General features: G+C 45.0%; 1 protein-coding gene across 1 annotated transcript; it reads right to left on the bottom strand.

The window, feature by feature from the left end:
• Positions 1 to 17566: 17566 nt before the first annotated feature.
• LOC138504933 (E3 SUMO-protein ligase KIAA1586-like) lies at positions 17567 to 19285 on the bottom strand. The gene has a single exon (XM_069625327.1). The coding sequence runs from the start codon at positions 19283 to 19285 to the stop codon at positions 17567 to 17569; it is 1719 nt and encodes a 572-aa protein (XP_069481428.1).
• Positions 19286 to 21261: the final 1976 nt, after the last annotated feature.

Raw genomic sequence — 21261 nt, 5'->3', positions numbered from 1 at the left:
ATACAAGAAGCCTGGAGTTAAATGAACAGCAATCAGATGGGAAGTGAACCCAAATCTAAATGTCCAAGGTAAAACTCCAGAAGAGGTGAAAAATTGGAAGAACAGAGGCCAAATGCAGATTTGGAGAACAGTGCTTTCACCAAACGGATGGGAAGAAGGAGTGCTGATCTGCCGAGCATGGATGGTCTATAGAGCATATAAGGAAGCAATAGAGAATTCACAGAGGTTGTGCAAACCTTTATGGCCGAAACACACAAGATTACTGACATGGGTCGAAGACAGAGGAGGACCCTTGCAGATAGTGCCACTGGAAAGCCTGAAAATTTGCTTCAGGAACAATGGCACAAGACAAATGGGGGAGAATCAGAACTGCGGACTAATCTTTTAAGCTCCAGGAATGACTCACGGAACTGCAGTAATTATGGATCATTACTGGGCGTGTGGATCCAAAGCATACATAAGACTGCTGAAAAACTGTGGAGGCATATGCACAATAGTGAACGTCCACGTTCCTGCACTAGTGATCCCGAAGAGTGACCTCAATATTGACAGTTTCTCGAAAGCAAGTGCTCACCTGAGGAAAAGGAGATTTGTGGAACTGGTATCCCGAATAAAAAAAGAGAATTACTTTTCTGCCAAATCAGAAGAAGCATTTCATGCAATTCCACAGGAACGCAGGCTGTTTAGTCTCACCTCATCATCAGTGTTCACAACAATCCTCATGTCAAGATTCCAGGTGGGAGCAAATACGAAATGGTTGCAGATAACCAGATGGGAGTTATTGCAGACCATCAATACTACCATAAAAGGATTCAACGCGATTAAAGTAGAACTAAGAGCAATTCAATTAATGACCCTCCAGAACAGATATGTACTTGACATGATCACAGCGATGGATGGAGGTGTTTGTGAAAAAATAGGAGAATCATGTTGCACATGTATACCTTCCCATGATGAAGAAAACGGAACCTTGACAGAAGTGATAGAGATGCTAACAAAGCTACAGAACCAGATGATCGATGAAACCGACGAGATAGAGGATGACAGCTGGTTTGGAACACTTTTCTCATGGGTCCCACAATGGATGGCAGATGTATTAAAGTTTCTCGGAGCCTTACTACTGATGATACTACTAGGATTTTGTGTTATCAAGATAATCATCACACAGTGCCAGAAAACTGCGAAGAAAGCCATTGGGATGAAGATCATGATCAATGTCAAACCAGGGTGGAAGCCCAGGGACCTGACTGATGAAGAAATAAGAAACTTCTTGAAGGACAGCAATTTTGCGCCAGAAGGAACAAAGTTTGTGTATCCCAGAAAACGAAGGAAGTATGAAGGAAAATGGATCTATTGCAGCCCGAATGGACAATGTCAGCTCATGACCTGGAACAAAGACGAACATGTTAAAACAGCAGGAAGCCTGAAAGGAGTGATCAAAATATGGACTCCAAGGAAACACACGTTCACACCATCATGTACAAACCCAAAAGACGAAGAATTGGATGCAGAAGAACCAAGTAAGAATAAACCAAAGGAGGAAACAGAAGTGGTAGATAAGCCGCCCAGAAGGGGGTGTGTAGCGGAGGTCCCAGATATGGCCTGCACTCCAGCCACCCAGTTTGAGATACCAGGAACATACTCACCAAGATTTGTGATGTATGATGAGCAAATAAACCAGCATAGAGCCGCGCTAGGGCTCTGCCCAGTGCCCATCAGAAGATCAATACCTGTTTAAGTGCCTATAACCAGACAACCATGGACCGCAATGTACCCATTGAGACAACCATACCAACAGCTAACAAGAAATGAAGAGTACCTACAAACTGCCCCTGAAGAGATCCAAAGGGCCTTAATGGAAGGTGAATGGTGACATCACGAGGGCCCGGACAGACGTACAGATAAACGAACAACAACAACCAAGAGATAACACTCTAAGACAAAAACACTATGGATAAAGATATCACAGACATAGAAGAAGAGACGATGTGAAAATATAAAGAAACATAGCCATAGAGCAAGATGAAAACATGCAACCAGTTAACGCCTGTAAATAGGCTTGTAACGCAAAAAGCTAAGAAAACAGTACGGCTTGCAATGCTTAGTAGAAGAATAGAGCGGCAAGCGCCAATTATATACATATATATATATCTGCCTCAATGAAGCACATTATATAAGTGCAGTCCACTTTACATGAGAGCAGAATTAAGCCCAGGTTGGTAGGGCCAAACAGGCCAGGAATCATATACCAGCACAAATCCAGACGAAAGAGCGGTATCGAAACTTAGCAAGAAGCAGCCCTTGCCTAGGAATTCGAGGTCAACTCCAGGAAGGGAGGAGAGAGGCATGGATGAAGAATTGAAACTTAAGAGCGTAGCAGCTTGCCCCATAAAGGTCAAGATAAGGAGGCCCAGGCAGGTGGCGAGGCCGAACAAAGAATCAAATACGCACATAGATGGAAAATGAAGCAGTTTCACAGTGTACTGACATGTGACCAGCCAAGAGGTACCAACGTCTGATGTCACCCAGAACCCGAGGATGCCATAACCTTTCCTGATAAGAAACTACAGCTTCGAGGCCATCCTCAGCCAACTAATTGACACATAGCCCTAAGGTACTGATTGATGGAAGGGGGGCAGGGTGAATCTTGGGGCATCCTGTATCTGGGTGTCCATTCCGCATGCTGCTAATTAAAGTGGAGATTTATGTCTAGGGGTGTAACCTACCAAATCACAATGGACCAAATAATCTAAAGTCCGATAGCTAGTAAAACCAATGAGGTATCGTACTTGTAGTGACGTCTATCACGAGTGATGTAGAGCAATGGGTGTAGACACCCACCCGATAAGAGTTATCCAATCCTCACGCTCTGTTACCATATACAGATATAGTACCTATACGAAAGTTACCTGTCCCGACCAATAGAATTGCATGTCAAACTTATGAATTTTACACGTCAATGATGACGAGAATTTGCTATAAAAATTACAGTTTGCATGAAGAATTTGGAAGTTGAAGCAAGACAGGCGATCACAGCTCTGATGATTTCCATTGGTTTCCCCGTTTTTTGTACTTGTCATTAAGTGAACTTCCATTTGCCAAACCATTGACTTGTCCTTATTCATTGGTGTTGGAGTAAGAGAATCCTGCACCCCATCCTCCTCAAGGTGCAGCTAACTCGATTTATGGTGCCGGAGGGCGAGCTCTGAATCTCATGGGCCCGTTCAGAGGTCGCTCTGCCCTCATGCACAGATGTAACTCTGTGCATACGATACAGGGATTATTAGTGGGTTTAACTCCATGCTTAAGAGAGACAGGGATTATTAATGTGGTTAACGCTGAGTTTATAATCATGGGTTTAGCTCCACGATACAGGGATTATTCATTGTTTAAACTCTGTGTTTACGATACAGTGATTATTTATGTGTTTAACTCTGTGTTTAGATACAAGTATTATTAAGAGGTTGAACTCCGTGTTTACAATACAGTGATTATTTATGTGTTTAACTCTGTGTTTATAATACAAGGATTATTAATATGTTTAACTCAATGTTTACGATACAGGGATTATTACTGGGTTTAACTCTGTGTTTATGATACTGGGATTATTAATGGGTCTAACGCTGTGTTTACGATACAGGGATTATTACTGGGTTTAACTCTGTGTTTATGATACAAGGATTATTAATATGTTTAACTCAATGTTTACGATACAGGGATTATTACTGGGTTTAACTCTGTGTTTATGATACTGGGATTATTAATGGGTCTAACGCTGTGTTTACGATACAGGGATTATTACTGGGTTTAACTCTGTGTTTATGATACAAGTATTATTAATATGTTTAACTCAATGTTTACGATACAGGGATTATTACTGGGTTTAACTCAATGTTTACTATACTGGGATTATTAATGGGTTTAACGCTGTGTTTACGATACAGGGTTTATTAATTGGTTTAACTCCATGTTTACGATATAGGGATTTGCCCTGGTGGAAAAATACAGTGAAAATGTATCTTTTTTACAGTAAGGTAATGTTTGCCCTACTGCTTCTAACATGCCAAAGTGCACTTGGCAAGGTGCCATGGTTTTCTAAAATGTACCAGTGTTTTTGGCATCTGATTGGGTTTGGAGACCTTTTGTGACAACATTCACTGATTCCAGAATGTTCCTTTGTTTGGCATCGGTTTGGGTATTGAGACCTTTTGTGACCTCATGCGCTGATTCTAGAATGTCCCATTGTTTGATCTGGTTGGATATTGAGACATTCTGTGACATCATGCACTGATTCCAGAATGTTCCTTTGCTTGGTGTCTGGTTGGGTATTGACACCCTTTGTGACATCACGCACTGATTCCAGAATGTCCCTCTGTTTGACATCTGGTTGGATATTGAGACCTTCTGTGACATCATGCACTGATTCCAGAATGTTCCTTTGTTTGGCGTCTGGTTGGGTATTGAGACTTTTGTGACATCATGCACTGATTCCAGAATGTCCCTCTGTTTGACATCTGGTTGTATATTGAGACCTTCTGTGACATCATGCACTGATGCCAGCATGTTCCTTTGTTTGGCATCAGTTTGGGTATTGAGATCGTTTGGGAAATCATTCACTTATTCTAGAGTGTGCCTTTGTTTGGCATCTGTTTGTCTGTTGAGACCATTGGTGACATAATTCACTGATTCCAGAATGTTCCTTTGTTCGGCGTCTGGTTGGGTATTGAGACCTTCTGTGATATCATGCACTGATTCCAGAATGTTCCTTTGTTTGGCATCTGTTTGTCTATTGAGACCCTTGGTGACATAATTCACTGATTCCAGAATGCTCCTTTGTTTGGCATCGGTTTGGGTATTGTGACCTTTTTTGACATCATGCACTGATTCCAGAAAGTTCCTTTGTTTGGCATCTGTTTGGGTTTTGAGACCTTTTGTGACAACATTCACTGATTCCAGAATGTTCCTTTGTTTGGCATCTGTTTGTCTATTGAGACCATTGGTGACATAATTCACTGATTCCAGAATGTTCCTTTGTTTTGAATCGGTCTGGGTATTGAGACCTTCTGTGACATCATGCACTGATTCCAGAATGTTCCTTTGTTTGGCATCGGTCTGGGTATTAAGACCTTTTGTGACATCATGCACTGATTCCAGAAAGTTCCTTTGTTTGGCATCTGTTTGGGTATTGAGACCTGTTGTGACATCATGCACTGATTCCAGAATGTTCCTTTGTTCGGCGTCTGGTTGGGTATTGAGACCTTCTGTGATATCATGCACTGATTCCAGAATGTTCCTTTGTTTGGCATCTGTTTGTCTATTCAGACCCTTGGTGACATCATGCACTGATTCCAGAATGTCCCTCTGACATCTGGTTGGCATTAAGACCTTTAATGACATGCTCACTGGATTCCAGAAGGACCTTTCATTTGAGAATGTCTGGTTGGATGTTGACACATATCGTGACATCATTCAATGGATTGCAGACTATGCGTTTGTTTAATAACCTCGAGTTGAGTATTAAGACCCATTGTCACATCACATGTACTGCAGAATGTCCCTTCGTTTGATGTCTGGCTCGGTAATGAAACATGTTGTGACGCCACTCAATGGATGCCAGAATGTCCCTTTAATTTACGTCTGGTTGTGCACTCTGGGTCATTGTGATATGATTCGCTAGGGATCCCCTTCAAATGCACAAAACACTAAGTCCAAGCGTGGTGCGGTGCATATAATAAATCTCACATTCTGAGCAGGGATATTTCCGAGGCGGCCCGGGAGGCTAACGTTATTGCCGGGTGATTTGCCCGACTCCATCTTTGATGAATTCCAGAACCTTCTATCGAAAATAGCGCCAAGTAAATGGGTCCCTGGGAGCCTTTTAATCTTCAGAACCATTCACTGGTTCGTGTTGGGATCGCGGTGCTCAAAGATCGTTTACTTTTTAACAATAACTCCAGCCCAGCAGGCTTAGTTTAATAGATGCCAGACACACAGCACACACCTCCCTTGGGCCTCTTTACACGGCTATTTGATTTTCCGAGCTTTCTGTCGCCCTCTTCCCCTTTTGTCCTGTCTTGTGCGAGAGCTTCCATACACCGGCAGGAGGGCTGTCGGGACGGCGCCCCCGTGCTCCTAGAAGTGTCAGAACACGGTTTCTAGGCACGCCTGACACCGGAAGAGGTGTTTACACCTATTTGAAGGAGTGACCTTGTTTCATGATTTTTGATAACAGATATTGAAAGCTGAATGGCGTCCAGGGAATGGAGAAACGGCTCGCTGATACCTTTTCTTTTTCTCATACGCATGGCTGCAGTGCTATGTGCTAAAGACGTTGCTGTTTGTCCACCATTGTACAATTATTGTGCTTCAACGGAGGTTATGTTAATAGCATTATATTCTGCATCACGTATTTCACAGATTAGACTAGACCAGATCAGTTTGTCTTGCTCCTTTCCGTATCCCAGTAATTTTCTGTTTTGTCATCTCAGCGCTTTGAGGCTCATGGCCGATTAGTGCGTTTTAGAAATGAAAAACATTAAATAAATAATCACCATCGTAGCAGTATCAGAGTACCTAAGCATGTCTGTAGAGTGGGGTACTGCGCCCCTCACCGCCACAGGTATCCACACCGTAGTCTGCTGGGGAAAAAGACAAGCATTGGCAAAGCCAGCATTTTGGGCTTTTATTTTGGTATGGGATAGGCTTTGCTAAGCAGTGATGTAAATGTGCTACCTGTCGGTAAGATCGCAAAAGCTGGAAAATGGAGTGATTACCTGCGCAAATGATGTCAGTACTCGGAAAATGCCCGTCTACCACCTGAAGCGAAAACTGCTGGCTTTGTTGTTGCTTGCTTATAACAGGACTTCAGGCTATGGAAGCGATATAAGTCAAGTGGCTGAAGGTACACTTGGATGAGACATTTGTATTACACCAGGCGCCATTTACAGCTGCAATGGAACCATTAACTCTCGGCAGACGGGTTTGAAAAGCACTGGGAGGCTATTGTTTGATGCTAAGGCTTGAGACAGCTCAAAGAGGTTCTGGGAGGATATGTTTAGGGCAGGTGGGAGGGCCAGCTAGTTGGTGGGAATGGCCATAGAGATTAACCTGACATGGGCAGTCAATGGGTGGGTAAATAACCAAACAACACCCAAAAGCTGTGTGTCTCTCTTCACACTTTATCTCACTCCTACCCTGCACTACAATGCAATATTTTGGGCTTATAGGTGGCGGTTAAGCGCCACATAATAGCTCAAACTAAATATGAGCGAGGGGGGAGGATAAGAGGATAAAGAGTGAAATATATGCTATAGATAGACACATGGAGGGGGGGGTGCCGATGGAATGGGCTCATGTGCATATCAGTCCTGTTAGGTGGACCATCGCCCTGACAAACAAAGCTGCTGAGCATGTCCTAAAGCGTTGTGATGATTGGGTTTAGCTTTCAAGGCAGATTTGGAGAATTGTACATTGTACAACATGTTGTGATGGATACATGAGTGCTAGTTGTAGGTCTATGTTTCCCATCCAGAGAGGATTGTGAATATTTCCTTGAGCCACACCCAGTGCTTTAAGTGGGGTAAGAAACTGAGGGGGGGCCCTCATTTGGGGGGGTGGGAGTACATTAGCAGGTGGATTCAAATGTGTAAACAATTACTTGACAATTTCCCAGAACCCCACATAATAATCTTCAAGGGAGTCCTTCTTTGCATGAGCTTGCTGGCAGCGCGTTTCCTCAGCTGTTCGTCTCCCTTTTTGTTAGGGAGAATTCTCTGTTTAGGCTGAATTTCCCTACCTAGTGAGTCCCCCAGCAGCTTTGCTGGATTTCTGGGGTTTATTTTTTTCTCCTGCCAAGAGTGAGACTCTTTTACCCTCACTCTTGGACATGTTGAACTGTGTGATTGATCTTGGACAAACCGTGTGTTGAATGGGCTATGGGGTCTTTTACTCCATAGGGCCTCATGTGTTTTTGTGATGTGGGTTACACAGCACCCTCTGTGCAGTAACCCAGGGGTGTCCTAGGGACTCCCCAACATAGACTCCATACCCTGGGACTGACTACTGTCTCCCAGGGCATGTAAAGTCACCAAAGACTTTATTAGTCTTGAATCCTGAACAGAACCAGTACAAACCATCATATTGTGGACGTACTGGCTGGGGCAATTCGATTGCCCCAGGGTCTGTTAGTCGAGGGGGCACGTCTCCGTCCCCCCTGATCGAGTTTTGGCTGGTGGCAGTGGAAACTACTTTTTATATTCAACCGCGAATATTTCCCTATGGGATTTCCCATTGTTTTAGGCTAACACATTTAATTATTTATTTACGGTAGCCTTAAACATACCGCCGGTTTATATATTTATTATTATAACTCCGGTCGGGTTATTTTGCCAAAACTTGATCCTAAAATGGCGTTGGTGTTCACCTCTGTAATTCTGACCCAAAGTGGAGCCCTTTGTTCCACTTTTGGCGGGCTTCTCCACAGAAGCCCTCCAAAGTGGTGCCACTCTGTCTGGGGTACTTAGGAGGGGTGGAGGGGAATTTAGGCACCCTGGACTGAGTTACCTTGGTAACTCAAGTCGCACTCCGTCCTGATTGGCCCAAGTGGTGAGCCGCCCGGCTCACCACTTAGCATGTTTGAGTGACAGCTAGGCTGAGTGAATGGGGGTTTGCTGCATAAAAGCAGGGCTTTGGGGACTGGAACTTCAGAAGTCGCCACAGGACCAAGAATCCGACGAGGGAAGAGCTGAGCCGACCTGCTTCGACGACACCAACCGGTGGAGCCCTGCTGAACCGTCTCACCACTTTTCCCAACGACCGAGGAGAACTCTTAACGGAGTGGCTCCTTCCCTTGACTGGTGGGGACAACCAGTTTTCGCCTTCTTTCCGCTTCTTCGGAGTATTTCGTGGCCGCCTTGCCTGTGCCAAGCACCCCGGCAACCGGAATACCACACTTTACCCCCAAACCGCGAAAGTCGGTACCAACCCTTTAACCGGAGGACTCCGCGGCTGGTTTCTTCCCGGGCAGTGCTACGACCTTTCTCTTCTGCTCTTCAGTGAGATTTTCTTCTCACCTGACCGACGTCGAGCCTTGCTGTCACTGCCTGGAACAACTGCCACCGCTGGAGGATTCTTTCCGCTTAAGGTACTGTGTTCCGCCTGGCTTCCCTTGCCACCGACTGTACGGGGTAGATTTAGTCCCCGGCTTTCGAACCTGGGAGTGCCTGGAACACTTTGGCTAAACTTTCTGAGCCTCTCTAAACTCTTTTTGACTCTTTGCAAGACTTTGAATCTCTAAACTAACAGTGTGATCTTGGGCACATTTTCGCTCCGGCTACTCTAAGAGTGGGCCCTGCCTAGTGACTTTTGCTCACCTGTGACTTTGATCTTCTTTAAGCCTATTGCAAGTGTTCTGGACCTTAGAGTGGTGTGTTTAACCTATTTCTGCTTTTTCTATCCCTTTCTTGGAAACTACTAGAGTGTCATCTAACGTTAAGCACTCACCTCTGTTTTAATTAAGTGGTGTTAACCTAGAGTTGTCTAGATAGGAGAAAGGATTGAATCTACTTTCATTATAACTGTGTTTCAAGTGTTTTTACCATATTCTTTGCTAGAGTGTTTTTAACTTATGTGTATTTTAAATAAATAACTATATACTTTTGAAACCAAGCTCTGGTCAGTGTTTGCTTGTGCTATTGTGTTTTGGTACCTATTGTGTATACTTTGCATACTGCCTAACTCTTCTTGAGAGAAGTCTGACTGCTCAGCCACAGCTACCAGGTAAATCTGGGTGGTGCAGACTGCTACCAAAGGGGTTTACTGCTATACCTGTAGTCTTAAATCTTTTGCAGTGTTCCCTAAGGGAACTGCACAGGTTTCTGCCTAACACTGGTGTACAGCGGTGGGATTTGTATTGAGTATACATTTTAGTGTGCTTTAGATACCTTAGTGCAACTAACCACAAAGCCTAGCACTAGAAAAGTAAAACCTCTAACATGTCAGTTATAGAAAGCTATAGTCAAGAGTCCCTGGCAGCCAAAACTGCTGATTGTTTAAGAGTGCTCTGTAAACATAAGGATCTCATGACAAAGGGCAAGAAAATGGAGCTGATTGAAAGATTGTTAGCTAACCAAAGTCTGGGTGATGGTTCAGAGGAACCTACCACTCCAGCAACTGTAGATAACAGTATAGAAATTAACATGGAGCAAAATGTTGATGATTCTGAGGAAGAGTCAGAAGAGGAGGGTGAGGCTGTTGTAACTGTCCCCCCTAGGCCTCTGCCTGCTCTACCTGCTGTACCTACTGGGCCCTTACCAGGCCCCACATTTAGTCCTCAGTACTTTGAACTGGAGAAAATGAAACTGGAATTGGAGTATAAGAAACTTAATGCTCAAACTGACAAAGAACTAAGGCTAAGGGAAATGGAGCTCAAGTATGAGCTAGAATTGAAGAAATTGTCTGTCGAAAATGCTTCTCTCTCTGGCTCCTCTAGAAGTTCCAGTCCTAAGAGACCCCGGATGCCCAAAGAATTGGTTGGTATGTATGAGCCTAAGTTGGATGTGTTGGATTGGTTGTCTCTGTTTGAATATAATCATGGGCTCCAGAACATCACAGGAAATGACTTACTCACCTTGTTGTTCTCTAGGCTTCCCCCTGTTGCAACTGATGTGGTAATGGAGATGGGGGAGGAGGATAAGAAGGACTATGAATGTGTGAAACTAGCTTTGATAGCTAGATTTGGGAAGACCCCTTCCCAGTATCTTAAGAGGTTTAGAAGCCTCAAAAAGCATGATGGTACCCCTTGGGCTACCTGGGTGAGTGAAGGGTTGAAAAACTTAGAGGGATGGATTAAGGGTTACAAAGTGAACACTTATGAAGGTATGAAGAATTTGGTTATGTTGGAGACTATTTATGATGCCTGCTCTCCTGAGCTCAGACAGCACTTGGCTGATTCCAAGGAATTAGATTCCCGGAAACTGGCTAAGGCTGCTGACTTGTGGGTTGCCAACAGGGCCACTCACAAGGATTCTGGGGTAACTCAGAAAAAGGATGGGGAGAAACAGCCTAAAAAGGACTCCAAAGAGAATTCTAATAGTACAAATTCCAAAGAGGGCCCCAAACAAAACTATAAGGGTAAGCCACAAGGGAAACCGAATCAGGCTAGTGTACCTTCTGGTCCCAGACCAGAAGGGGGTCAGAACAAGCCTCCATTCCAGCGAGCCTTTGGCTCATGCTTTGTTTGTAAGGCTACTGACCATGTGAAAGGAGATCCCAGATGTAAGGGTAAACCTTCAGGGGTCCAACTTGCCTCCTTAGCCTTCGCTCCAGAAGAGGAAGTACATATGGCAAGTGGAAACTTTCTATTACTGGCTGATGAACCCACTGGAGTCTCAGCTAGTGTTTCTTTAGTCTCTCTGGGGTTGTGGGAACAACAGAATTTAGATGTATAATTCTATCCCAGATAATACTAAAGAGTATTATAAGGACAGTGTCCAGGTGAATGGTCAGGAGACTCCTGCCATTAGGGACACTGGAGCCAGCATAACTGTGGTGGATGAATCATTTTTCAAGGCAGAGGATGTTGCTAAGGCACCCAAATGCCTCACCAAGTTAGCTGGTGGGCCTGTGCAGATGTGTCCCCAGTTACCAGTTCTCATCCAATGTAATGATATGGCTGTAAAAATACCTGTCAGTGTACAATGTGAAGTGCCAGGTAGGGTACTGTTGGGTAATGACCTCAAAGCTCTTGGAGTTGTATCTCATACCCCCAGACCCCCTAGCAAAAGGTTACAGGAGCTCACAAAACCTGCAAGAGAGAAAACCCTGAGAGGGTTATCTCAGGAGATGATGACAGAAATCACTCCTCTCCCACTGGAGCAACTTACTGCAGTAACAACCAGATCAGGAGCAAAGGGGCAACCCAAGACTCCTAGGAAAAAGCCAGCAGCAAGCACTTCAGTGCTTCCAACAAGGACTTCCCCAAGGTTGTCCAAAGTTACACCTGTAACTCCACCTCCAGCTGAGGCTGAGAGGGAGGTACAACCCTGTGTGGTTGAACTAGACTCTGAAGAAGAGCTAGAAGGAGGCCCAAACCTTATTGGTGATTTGGACCCTGAGGACCATCCTGAGCTGCAGTCTTTACTGGCAGAAGGTGGGCCTAGCAGGGCCGCTTTTCGTAAGGGACAAAGAGAATGTCCAACTCTGGAAGGTCTCCGCCACCAGGCAGCTTCTCAGGCTGATGGGCAAGAGCCTGGGAAGTATAGGTTACACTGGGAAGATGGCCTCTTCTATAGTGAACCGACTGAGTCTGAACCTGGAGACTACAAGCGCCTTGTAGTCCCCCAAGAGAACAGACAACAGTTCTTACAACTGGCCCATGAGATACCTTTGGCTGGTCACTTGAGTTTCAAGAAGACCAAGGAAAGGCTCTCACTCTACTTTTATTGGCCAAAGATGGGGGCTGAAGTAGATAGACATTGTAAGAGCTGCCATACCTGCCAGACTTCTGGTAAGGTTGGATCCAAGAATGTGGCACCTTTAGTGCCTCTCCCGGTTGTGGGAGTCCCATTTGAGAGAGTAGGGATTGACATTGTTGGTCCCCTTGATCCTCCAACCTCCTCAGGCAACAGGTTTATCCTGGTTGTAGTAGACCATGCTACTAGGTACCCTGAGGCAATTCCTATGAGGACTGTTACAGCTCCAGCTGTGGCTAAGGCCCTCCTTGGTATTTTTACCAGGGTTGGGTTTCCTAAGGAAGTAATCTCTGACAGGGGGTCAAACTTTATGTCCCACTACATGAAAGCCATGTGGAAAACCTGTGGAGTTACTTACAAGTTCTCAACAGCATACCACCCTCAGACAAACGGGTTGGTTGAAAGGTTCAACAGAACCATGAAGAGCATGATAGGTGCTTTAGAGGAACCCCTTAAGAAAAAGTGGGACCTTCTACTGCCATGCCTTCTCTTTGCTTATAGAGAAGTCCCTCAGGAGGGAGTAGGTTATTCTCCCTTTGAGCTTCTCTATGGCCATCCAGTCAGAGGTCCGTTGGCCCTGATTAAGGAGGGATTGGAAGGTGCTCCTCCCCTCAAGCCAGTCAGAGTGACTGACTATGTGATAGGTCTCCGGAGGAGAATGTCACACATGATGGCAGAAGCAAGTGACAACTTGAAAGCTGGTCAAGCTCTGGTCAAACATTGGCATGACCAGAAGGCTAACATGGTTGAGTTTACTCAAGACCAGCTAGTTCTCGTTATGCTCCCAACAAGGCAGAGGGCCTTGCAAGACAAATGGATGGGACCCTTCAAGATTGTGGGAAAACTTGGAGAGGTCAACTATCTGGTGGATCTGGGCAGACCCAGGGAAGCTCCTAGAGTCTTCCACACCAACAGACTAAAAGCATACATCTCCAGACCTGACGTAGGAGCCTTGCTTCTAGCTTCAGCTGCAGAGGAAGAAGAGAGTGAATCTCTCCCTGATCTCCTCAGAGGTGTGCCTTTAGATGAAAAAGTCGAAGGAGTCAATCTCTCTTCAGACCTGACACCTGAGCAACAAGAGGAGTGCAAAGCTACGTTAAACCAGTTTGCCTCCCTGTTCTCACTGTCACCAGGCTTGACCCCTTGGGGCCAGCATGATATACTCACTGGTGACTGTCTGCCAGTCAAAAGCAGAGGATACAGAATGTCAGAACATATCAGAACCCACATCAAAGGAGAGGTCAAGAAGATGCTTGATCTCGGGGTAATAGAGCCCTCTACTAGTCCATGGTCTAGCCCAGTTGTGTTAGTACCTAAGGCAGGATCCAAGGATTTGAGATTCTGTGTGGACTATAGAGCTCTAAATGCAGTCACCAAGACTGATGCCCACCCTTTGCCCAGGACAGATGAGTTGGTGGATAAACTTGGTGCAGCCAAGTACCTCAGCACATTTGACCTTACGTCAGGCTATTGGCAAATAGCCCTGACAGACCATGCCAAGGAGAAAACGGCATTTTCAACCCCAGTTGGCTTGTACCAGTTTAAGGTCATGCCTTTTGGATTAAAAAATGCACCTGCCACATTCCAAAGGATGGTGAACCAAGTTCTAGCTGGGATGGAAGATTTCTGCATGGCCTACTTGGATGACATTGCAGTCTTCAGCCACTCCTGGGAGGAACATGTGAACCACTTAGGACATGTGTTGCAGGCCCTTGAACAGGCCCATTTGACAATCAAAGCCAGTAAGTGCCAGATTGGTCAAAGTAAAGTGGTCTACCTTGGACATGAGGTAGGAGGTGGAGAAATAAGGCCTTTGCTCAGCAAGATTGAAGCTGTGCAAAATTGGACAACACCAACTACTCAAACCCAAGTGAGAGCCTTCCTAGGCCTCACTGGGTATTACAGGAATTTCATTGAGAACTATGGGACCATAGCTTCTCCACTGAATGTAATCTCCTCTCCTAAATTTCCTAAAAAGGTAAAATGGAATGAGGAGTGCAATCAGGCCTTTGAAAAACTGAAAAGAGCTCTTTGCCAAGCTCCAGTATTGAGAGCTCCTGACTACCACCAAACTTTCATTGTACAAACTGATGCTTCCAATGTAGGTATAGGTGCAGTTCTAAGCCAACTGGATGAGAAGGGTAGGGAGCACCCCATTTGCTTCATCAGTAGAAAACTGAAGGATCCTGAGACAAGGTGGGCAACTATCGAAAGAGAATGCTTTGCTATTGTGTGGGCACTGAAGAAGTTTAGGCCATACTTGTATGGTTCTACTTTTGTTATTCAGACTGACCACCAACCCTTGAGATGGTTAATGCAAATGAAAGGGGAAAATCCAAAACTATTGAGATGGTCAATCTGCCTGCAAGGGTTTGATTTCACCATTGAGCACAGGTCAGGGTGTCACCATCAAAATGCTGATGGACTCTCTAGGATGTATATCATCGACTAGAGGTATGAGGTTCATCCAGGAGTGGATTAAATCCTCCTGTCCCTTAGTCTGGGGGGGGGCGAGTGTTAGGGAGAATTCTCTGTTTAGGCTGAATTTCCCTACCTAGTGAGTCCCCCAGCAGCTTTGCTGGATTTCTGGGGTTTATTTTTTTCTCCTGCCAAGAGTGAGACTCTTTTACCCTCACTCTTGGACATGTTGAACTGTGTGATCTTGGACAAACCGTGTGTTGAATGGGCTATGGGGTCTTTTACTCCATAGGGCCTCATGTGTTTTTGTGATGTGGGTTACACAGCACCCTCTGTGCAGTAACCCAGGGGTGTCCTAGGGACTCCCCAACATAGACTCCATACCCTGGGACTGACTACTGTCTCCCAGGGCATGTAAAGTCACCAAAGACTTTATTAGTCTTGAATCCTGAACAGAACCAGTACAAACCATCATATTGTGGACGTACTGGCTGGGGCAATTCGATTGCCCCAGGGTCTGTTAGTCGAGGGGGCACGTCTCCGTCCCCCCTGATCGAGTTTTGGCTGGTGGCAGTGGAAACTACTTTTTATATTCGACCGCGAATATTTCCCTATGGGATTTCCCATTGTTTTAGGCTAACACATTTAATTATTTATTTACGGTAGCCTTAAACATACCGCCGGTTTATATATTTATTATTATAACTCCGGTCGGGTTATTTTGCCAAAACTTGATCCTAAAATGGCGTTGGTGTTCACCTCTGTAATTCTGACCCAAAGTGGAGCCCTTTGTTCCACTTTTGGCGGGCTTCTCCACAGAAGCCCTCCAAAGTGGTGCCACTCTGTCTGGGGTACTTAGGAGGGGTGGAGGGGAATTTAGGCACCCTGGACTGAGTTACCTTGGTAACTCAAGTCGCACTCCGTCCTGATTGGCCCAAGTGGTGAGCCACCCGGCTCACCACTTAGCATGTTTGAGTGACAGCTAGGCTGAGTGAATGGGGGTTTGCTGCATAAAAGCAGGGCTTTGGGGACTGGAACTTCAGAAGTCGCCACAGGACCAAGAATCCGACGAGGGAAGAGCTGAGCCGACCTGCTTCGACGACACCAACCGGTGGAGCCCTGCTGAACCGTCTCACCACTTTTCCCAACGACCGAGGAGAACTCTTAACGGAGTGGCTCCTTCCCTTGACTGGTGGGGACAACCAGTTTTCGCCTTCTTTCCGCTTCTTCGGAGTATTTCGTGGCCGCCTTGCCTGTGCCAAGCACCCCGGCAACCGGAATACCACACTTTACCCCCAAACCGCGAAAGTCGGTACCAACCCTTTAAACGGAGGACTCCGCGGCTGGTTTCTTCCCGGGCAGTGCTACGACCTTTCTCTTCTGCTCTTCAGTGAGATTTTCTTCTCCCCTGACCGACGTCGAGCCTTGCTGTCACTGCCTGGAACAACTGCCACCGCTGGAGGATCCTTTCCGCTTAAGGTACTGTGTTCCGCCTGGCTTCCCTTGCCACCGACTGTACGGGGTAGATTTAGTCCCCGGCTTTCGAACCTGGGAGTGCCTGGAACACTTTGGCTAAACTTTCTGAGCCTCTCTAAACTCTTTTTGACTCTTTGCAAGACTTTGAATCTCTAAACTAACAGTGTGATCTTGGGCACATTTTCGCTCCGGCTACTCTAAGAGTGGGCCCTGCCTAGTGACTTTTGCTCACCTGTGACTTTGATCTTCTTTAAGCCTATTGCAAGTGTTCTGGACCTTAGAGTGGTGTGTTTAACCTATTTCTGCTTTTTCTATCCCTTTCTTGGAAACTACTAGAGTGTCATCTAACGTTAAGCACTCACCTCTGTTTTAATTAAGTGGTGTTAACCTAGAGTTGTCTAGATAGGAGAAAGGATTGAATCTACTTTCATTATAACTGTGTTTCAAGTGTTTTTACCATATTCTTTGCTAGAGTGTTTTTAACTTATGTGTATTTTAAATAAATAACTATATACTTTTGAAACCAAGCTCTGGTCAGTGTTTGCTTGTGCTATTGTGTTTTGGTACCTATTGTGTATACTTTGCATACTGCCTAACTCTTCTTGAGAGAAGTCTGACTGCTCAGCCACAGCTACCAGGTAAATCTGGGTGGTGCAGACTGCTACCAAAGGGGTTTACTGCTATACCTGTAGTCTTAAATCTTTTGCAGTGTTCCCTAAGGGAACTGCACAGGTTTCTGCCTAACACTTTTGCCAGCCAGCTTTTCACAAAGGACAATGGCTTAAATGCTTTTACTGGAGGGCCATTAAGTTTCAGCCATAAACATGAGGAAATAGTGGCCACATGGAGGGATGCTCGGCTTGGCGAAGCAGTTAAATTCATGGCGCTGAAGCCCCTTTCGCAATCTGCATTATTTGCGGGCAACGTTTCCATTCAAGCAACCAAAGCCCTAAATGCTTCAGGGCACCTTTTGCCACCAAAGTCCTTAAAATCCCTGAAGGCATGGATGGTGTCTCTGATTGGGAGCTGAAATTTCGTACACAGTCTCTGAATTTCATTTTCACCATAAAGTACAATGTTTTCATCATTCGGTAAATTCTTTGCATCCAAGACACTGAAACTGGCCACAAGTTCTTTATCCAAGTCTGGAGCACACCTTTTGACAAGGTTAACTGAAAGGCTTTCATAAAATTGCCTTTCATTCAGAGACACAGAGTTTGCCCTTCCCTGGGAAATATGAACGTCCTTAAAGTGTCCACAATCAACTGCACTCTGAGCAGTAGAAGCAAAAACTCCCCCGGAGATTCTTTCATTGCAAAGAATCTCCGGACTTGCCCCACCAAGAGTCTGTGTGCATCCACAATTGTGATATCCCGGCTCTGACGAGCCAGAGACAAGTCTTTCAGTTCTTGAGGGGCATCGCACAAAAGCTCTAAATCTTTCACAAAAGAGTTGGAGGTAAGCTTCTTAAGCAGACCGTCATATTTGCTTCTGTCCCTTGTGGGTCTTGAGAGATCCTTAGCAGCTTCTCCGAAATGCTTGCACAAAGGAGGGAAGCAGTTCCAAACAGCTTGAACCGTCCTATAACTTGATGCAACCCATTGTGTGTCCAGCATCTTCCCTATCTTCTGCAGCTGCAAACCCAGATCACTGGCAGCCATTTCTAGCTGTCTTGTGTTTTTTGGTGACATGCTGTATGTGGCATATAAAGAGTCCATGAATATTTTAAAATGATTGACCCCACCAACCTCATCAATAGTGTCTGCAATGGCCAGTTCAAGCCGGTGAGCTAGACAATGCCACGATAACACAAGATTTGGGAATTCCGCCCTCAATAATGTTGTCACCCCCCCTTTGCTACCAAACATTACAGCTGCACCATCTGAACAAATAGCAATCCAGATCTCATGCAACAGGGTCTTTGTGATGCCAACTTTCTCAAAATACTGCAGCAGAGCTTCCTTTATGGCCAAGGCGTTTGTCTCTTGAAGCTCCACTAGTCCAAAGAAAATGGTGACTGGTTTGCAATGACCCCCAAAAAGACCGCGCAGATAAATAATCAAAGTTGATTTGTTGCTGACAGTGGTGCTCTCGTCCACAAACACAGAAATCTTTGGCTTGTGTTCTCTGATATAACACACTAACTTCTTTTGCATTTCTGATGCAATATGTCTCACCATCTCTGTTGCAGTAACATTACTGCGCAACACATGACCCATTTGAACACCATTGACCTCCTGGAGGTCCACCAAATCAGGGTGATCTGTGAATGGCCGATTCTTTTTGGTCAGGTAGAAAACAGTGTGAAACACTCTGCATGTGCTTTCCAAATGTTTGCCATTGCTTTGCTGCATGGCTTCTGTCATGTGGTTCTTTTTTCGTGCTGTTAGAATGTCTTCTGATGCCTTATGAGCACCACTTGACTTGTGCTCCATAATCTTCTTTCGGAGCTGCTTCTGCTTAGCATGTTTGCTAGAACCTGAAGGACCCACCTTTCCATCGGCCCATTCCATGCTTATGCGCAAACCTTGCCCACAGGAGTGCACGGCTAAGCCACCTGTTGCTTTCACGCCCCTACACACAGAGCAGCCAATGTGACCTAAAGCCAGAAAAATCCATTCATATTCCCCCTTAAAATAGCACCATTGCTGCACGCTCCAGCAATCAGGGGTTAGAAGAGGCTCTTCTGACACAGGATGCAGTGTAGCGGGAGATGCACTGGAGCTACTGCCCTCCTTGACGCAAAAATCCTGGCATATTTCTGCTGCCTCACTACTCGAACAGACTGGGCTAGCTTCCTCATCCCCACTCAGAATGGTGGCAGCCTCCTCCACCTTACATCTTTTCGCTGATGGCAAGTAGTCAAACAGCGAAGTCTGCATAGACTTACGCTTGGGAAGTACAGTAGACTTTGCCGACATCGTTAATGGCTGCAGAAAATCTTCGATATATCACTAGCGGATCTGTTTCTAACGCACACTCGAAATTCTCAGCTTCCTATCTGTAAAAAATGAAAATGTGGTTTACTGCACTGAACATAGCTTATCTTATTTGTGAACCAGATTTTATGCTACCCATGCCTGCCTCTTATGCTGTGGCCATGCATTTTTTATAGAACAAAAAGTGGCAATAAGGAAACATTGCAAGTGAGTCACATTGCAAAAGGAAACATTGCAAAAGAAAAAGAAAAAAAAGTGAATTTGCCAGGTGGCATTTTAAAAGGCTCATTTGCAACAGTTAAATACACTGCAAACCACTTGTGGTAATTAGCATTTTCAGGAATATTGAAAAGTAAGGCAGTGACAAAGGCAGTCTTCTAATGCCATGGCGGGATATCATAGCCCAGGGCCAAGGCCATATCTGGTGTATTGGCCCACACTCATGGACACCTCACCTTTGGTCAGCTGCGCTGCAGCCTAACTGCTGTGCTGCGTCTGTGCACACTGATTTTGAGCATTATGTTAGGTGGTGCTTGCGCAGAGTCAAAGTTAGCCAATAAAATAGCTCAGCTGGTTGAGCGTTCATTGCTGCGATATGTAGTTTGCAGGTTCGGATCCCAGAAAAGCCAACTCAGCCTTCCGAGGTCGATAAGGAGTGGCAACTTCGGTTTGGCGAAAAATTGTGATAAATATGTTTTATGTACAGCGCTTTACCAAAAGTGCTATATAAATAACCATTTGACCATGAGATTAGGTTTAGAATTTAGCAGTGAGTCCTTGCCTCTGTTGCATCATAAAATTGGCATACCATTAGGTAGTAATAGCTCCAGGAAATGAGGACTTCATTAAACATCAAAATACAAGTCTGATAATGAACTGCAAAACACACAATACAATTCATGCTTGCTAATTGGCTAGGTTTTATATATACACAATACAGATGAAATGGCCAGACCTTAAAGAAATAATGAAAGGTGTATTTTGTACATGCACTGAGTCACCCCTCCCTCACCCCCCACATTCAAATCTTTGCTTTGCCGCCGTTTATTCATGCAGAAAGTTTGGAAAGGATAAAATAAATGAAAGCAAATGCGTGCGAGGCTCGCATGCATTTTCTTTCATTTATTTTCCTTGTGCCAAACTTTCTGCTGTTTGTTCCCTCACATTGTACAATGCAAACTGCAATTTTGCTACCAATCTACAAGAAGGGCAATACCCAGAGATTATAGACGTTTGTCTATGCTTGATACAACAGGGAAAATATTTGCGTCCTCCTTGTTGGACTCCAAACATGAGTTTATGAAGCCCAGCTTTTGGATAAATTCCTACCAGGCTTCAGGGCTGGGTCGGCATCAACACATAACCTTAGGTTAATGGGCCAGTTCAATGAAAAGCAAGCAGAATAAATAACCCAAGGCTATATGCTCTTTTCATAGATTTCCAAGCAGCCTTTGATTTGAGAAGCAGGCAAAAGCTCTCCCAAAACCTATGAACTATGGCTGCCCAATGGATATATTGCATTTTCTCAAGGTACTATACAGCAATACCACCATACCAGGTCAGTTCGAGGGTGGGGGAGAGATGACAAACCCTGTGCTGACAATTAGGGAGGGGGGGGATCAGGCTGGGTTGCGTTTTGGCTCCCTTGCTCTGAAATAAGTGTCAGACAAGAACTTTCTGGCCGTATTATTACTAGGCAGAGCAAAGCGATGCAACTAACAGCCTTAATAGCCAACATCACAAAACAAATGGGGGGCAACTAGCTGAAGAGCATGATTCGCCTTTTTAAAAAGTCTTTTTTGCCCTGCCATCTTCTATGGGTTAGAGAGCATGTCTAAAGAGAATATGTCATGGCTACAAACGATTGAGGGACGTTTTTGGAAAACTCTATTAGTTTCTGCTGTTTGTTCCCTTGCATTGTACAATGCGAGGGAGCAAACCGCAGAACGTTTACATCT

The sequence above is a fragment of the Ambystoma mexicanum genome, chromosome 11, assembly GCF_040938575.1.
Source record: "Ambystoma mexicanum isolate Mex_15411 chromosome 11, UKY_AmexF1_1, whole genome shotgun sequence".
NCBI lineage: Eukaryota > Metazoa > Chordata > Amphibia > Caudata > Ambystomatidae > Ambystoma > Ambystoma mexicanum.
The sequence above is the reverse complement of the archived record's forward strand: the minus strand, read 5'-3'. Positions and strand labels throughout refer to the sequence as shown.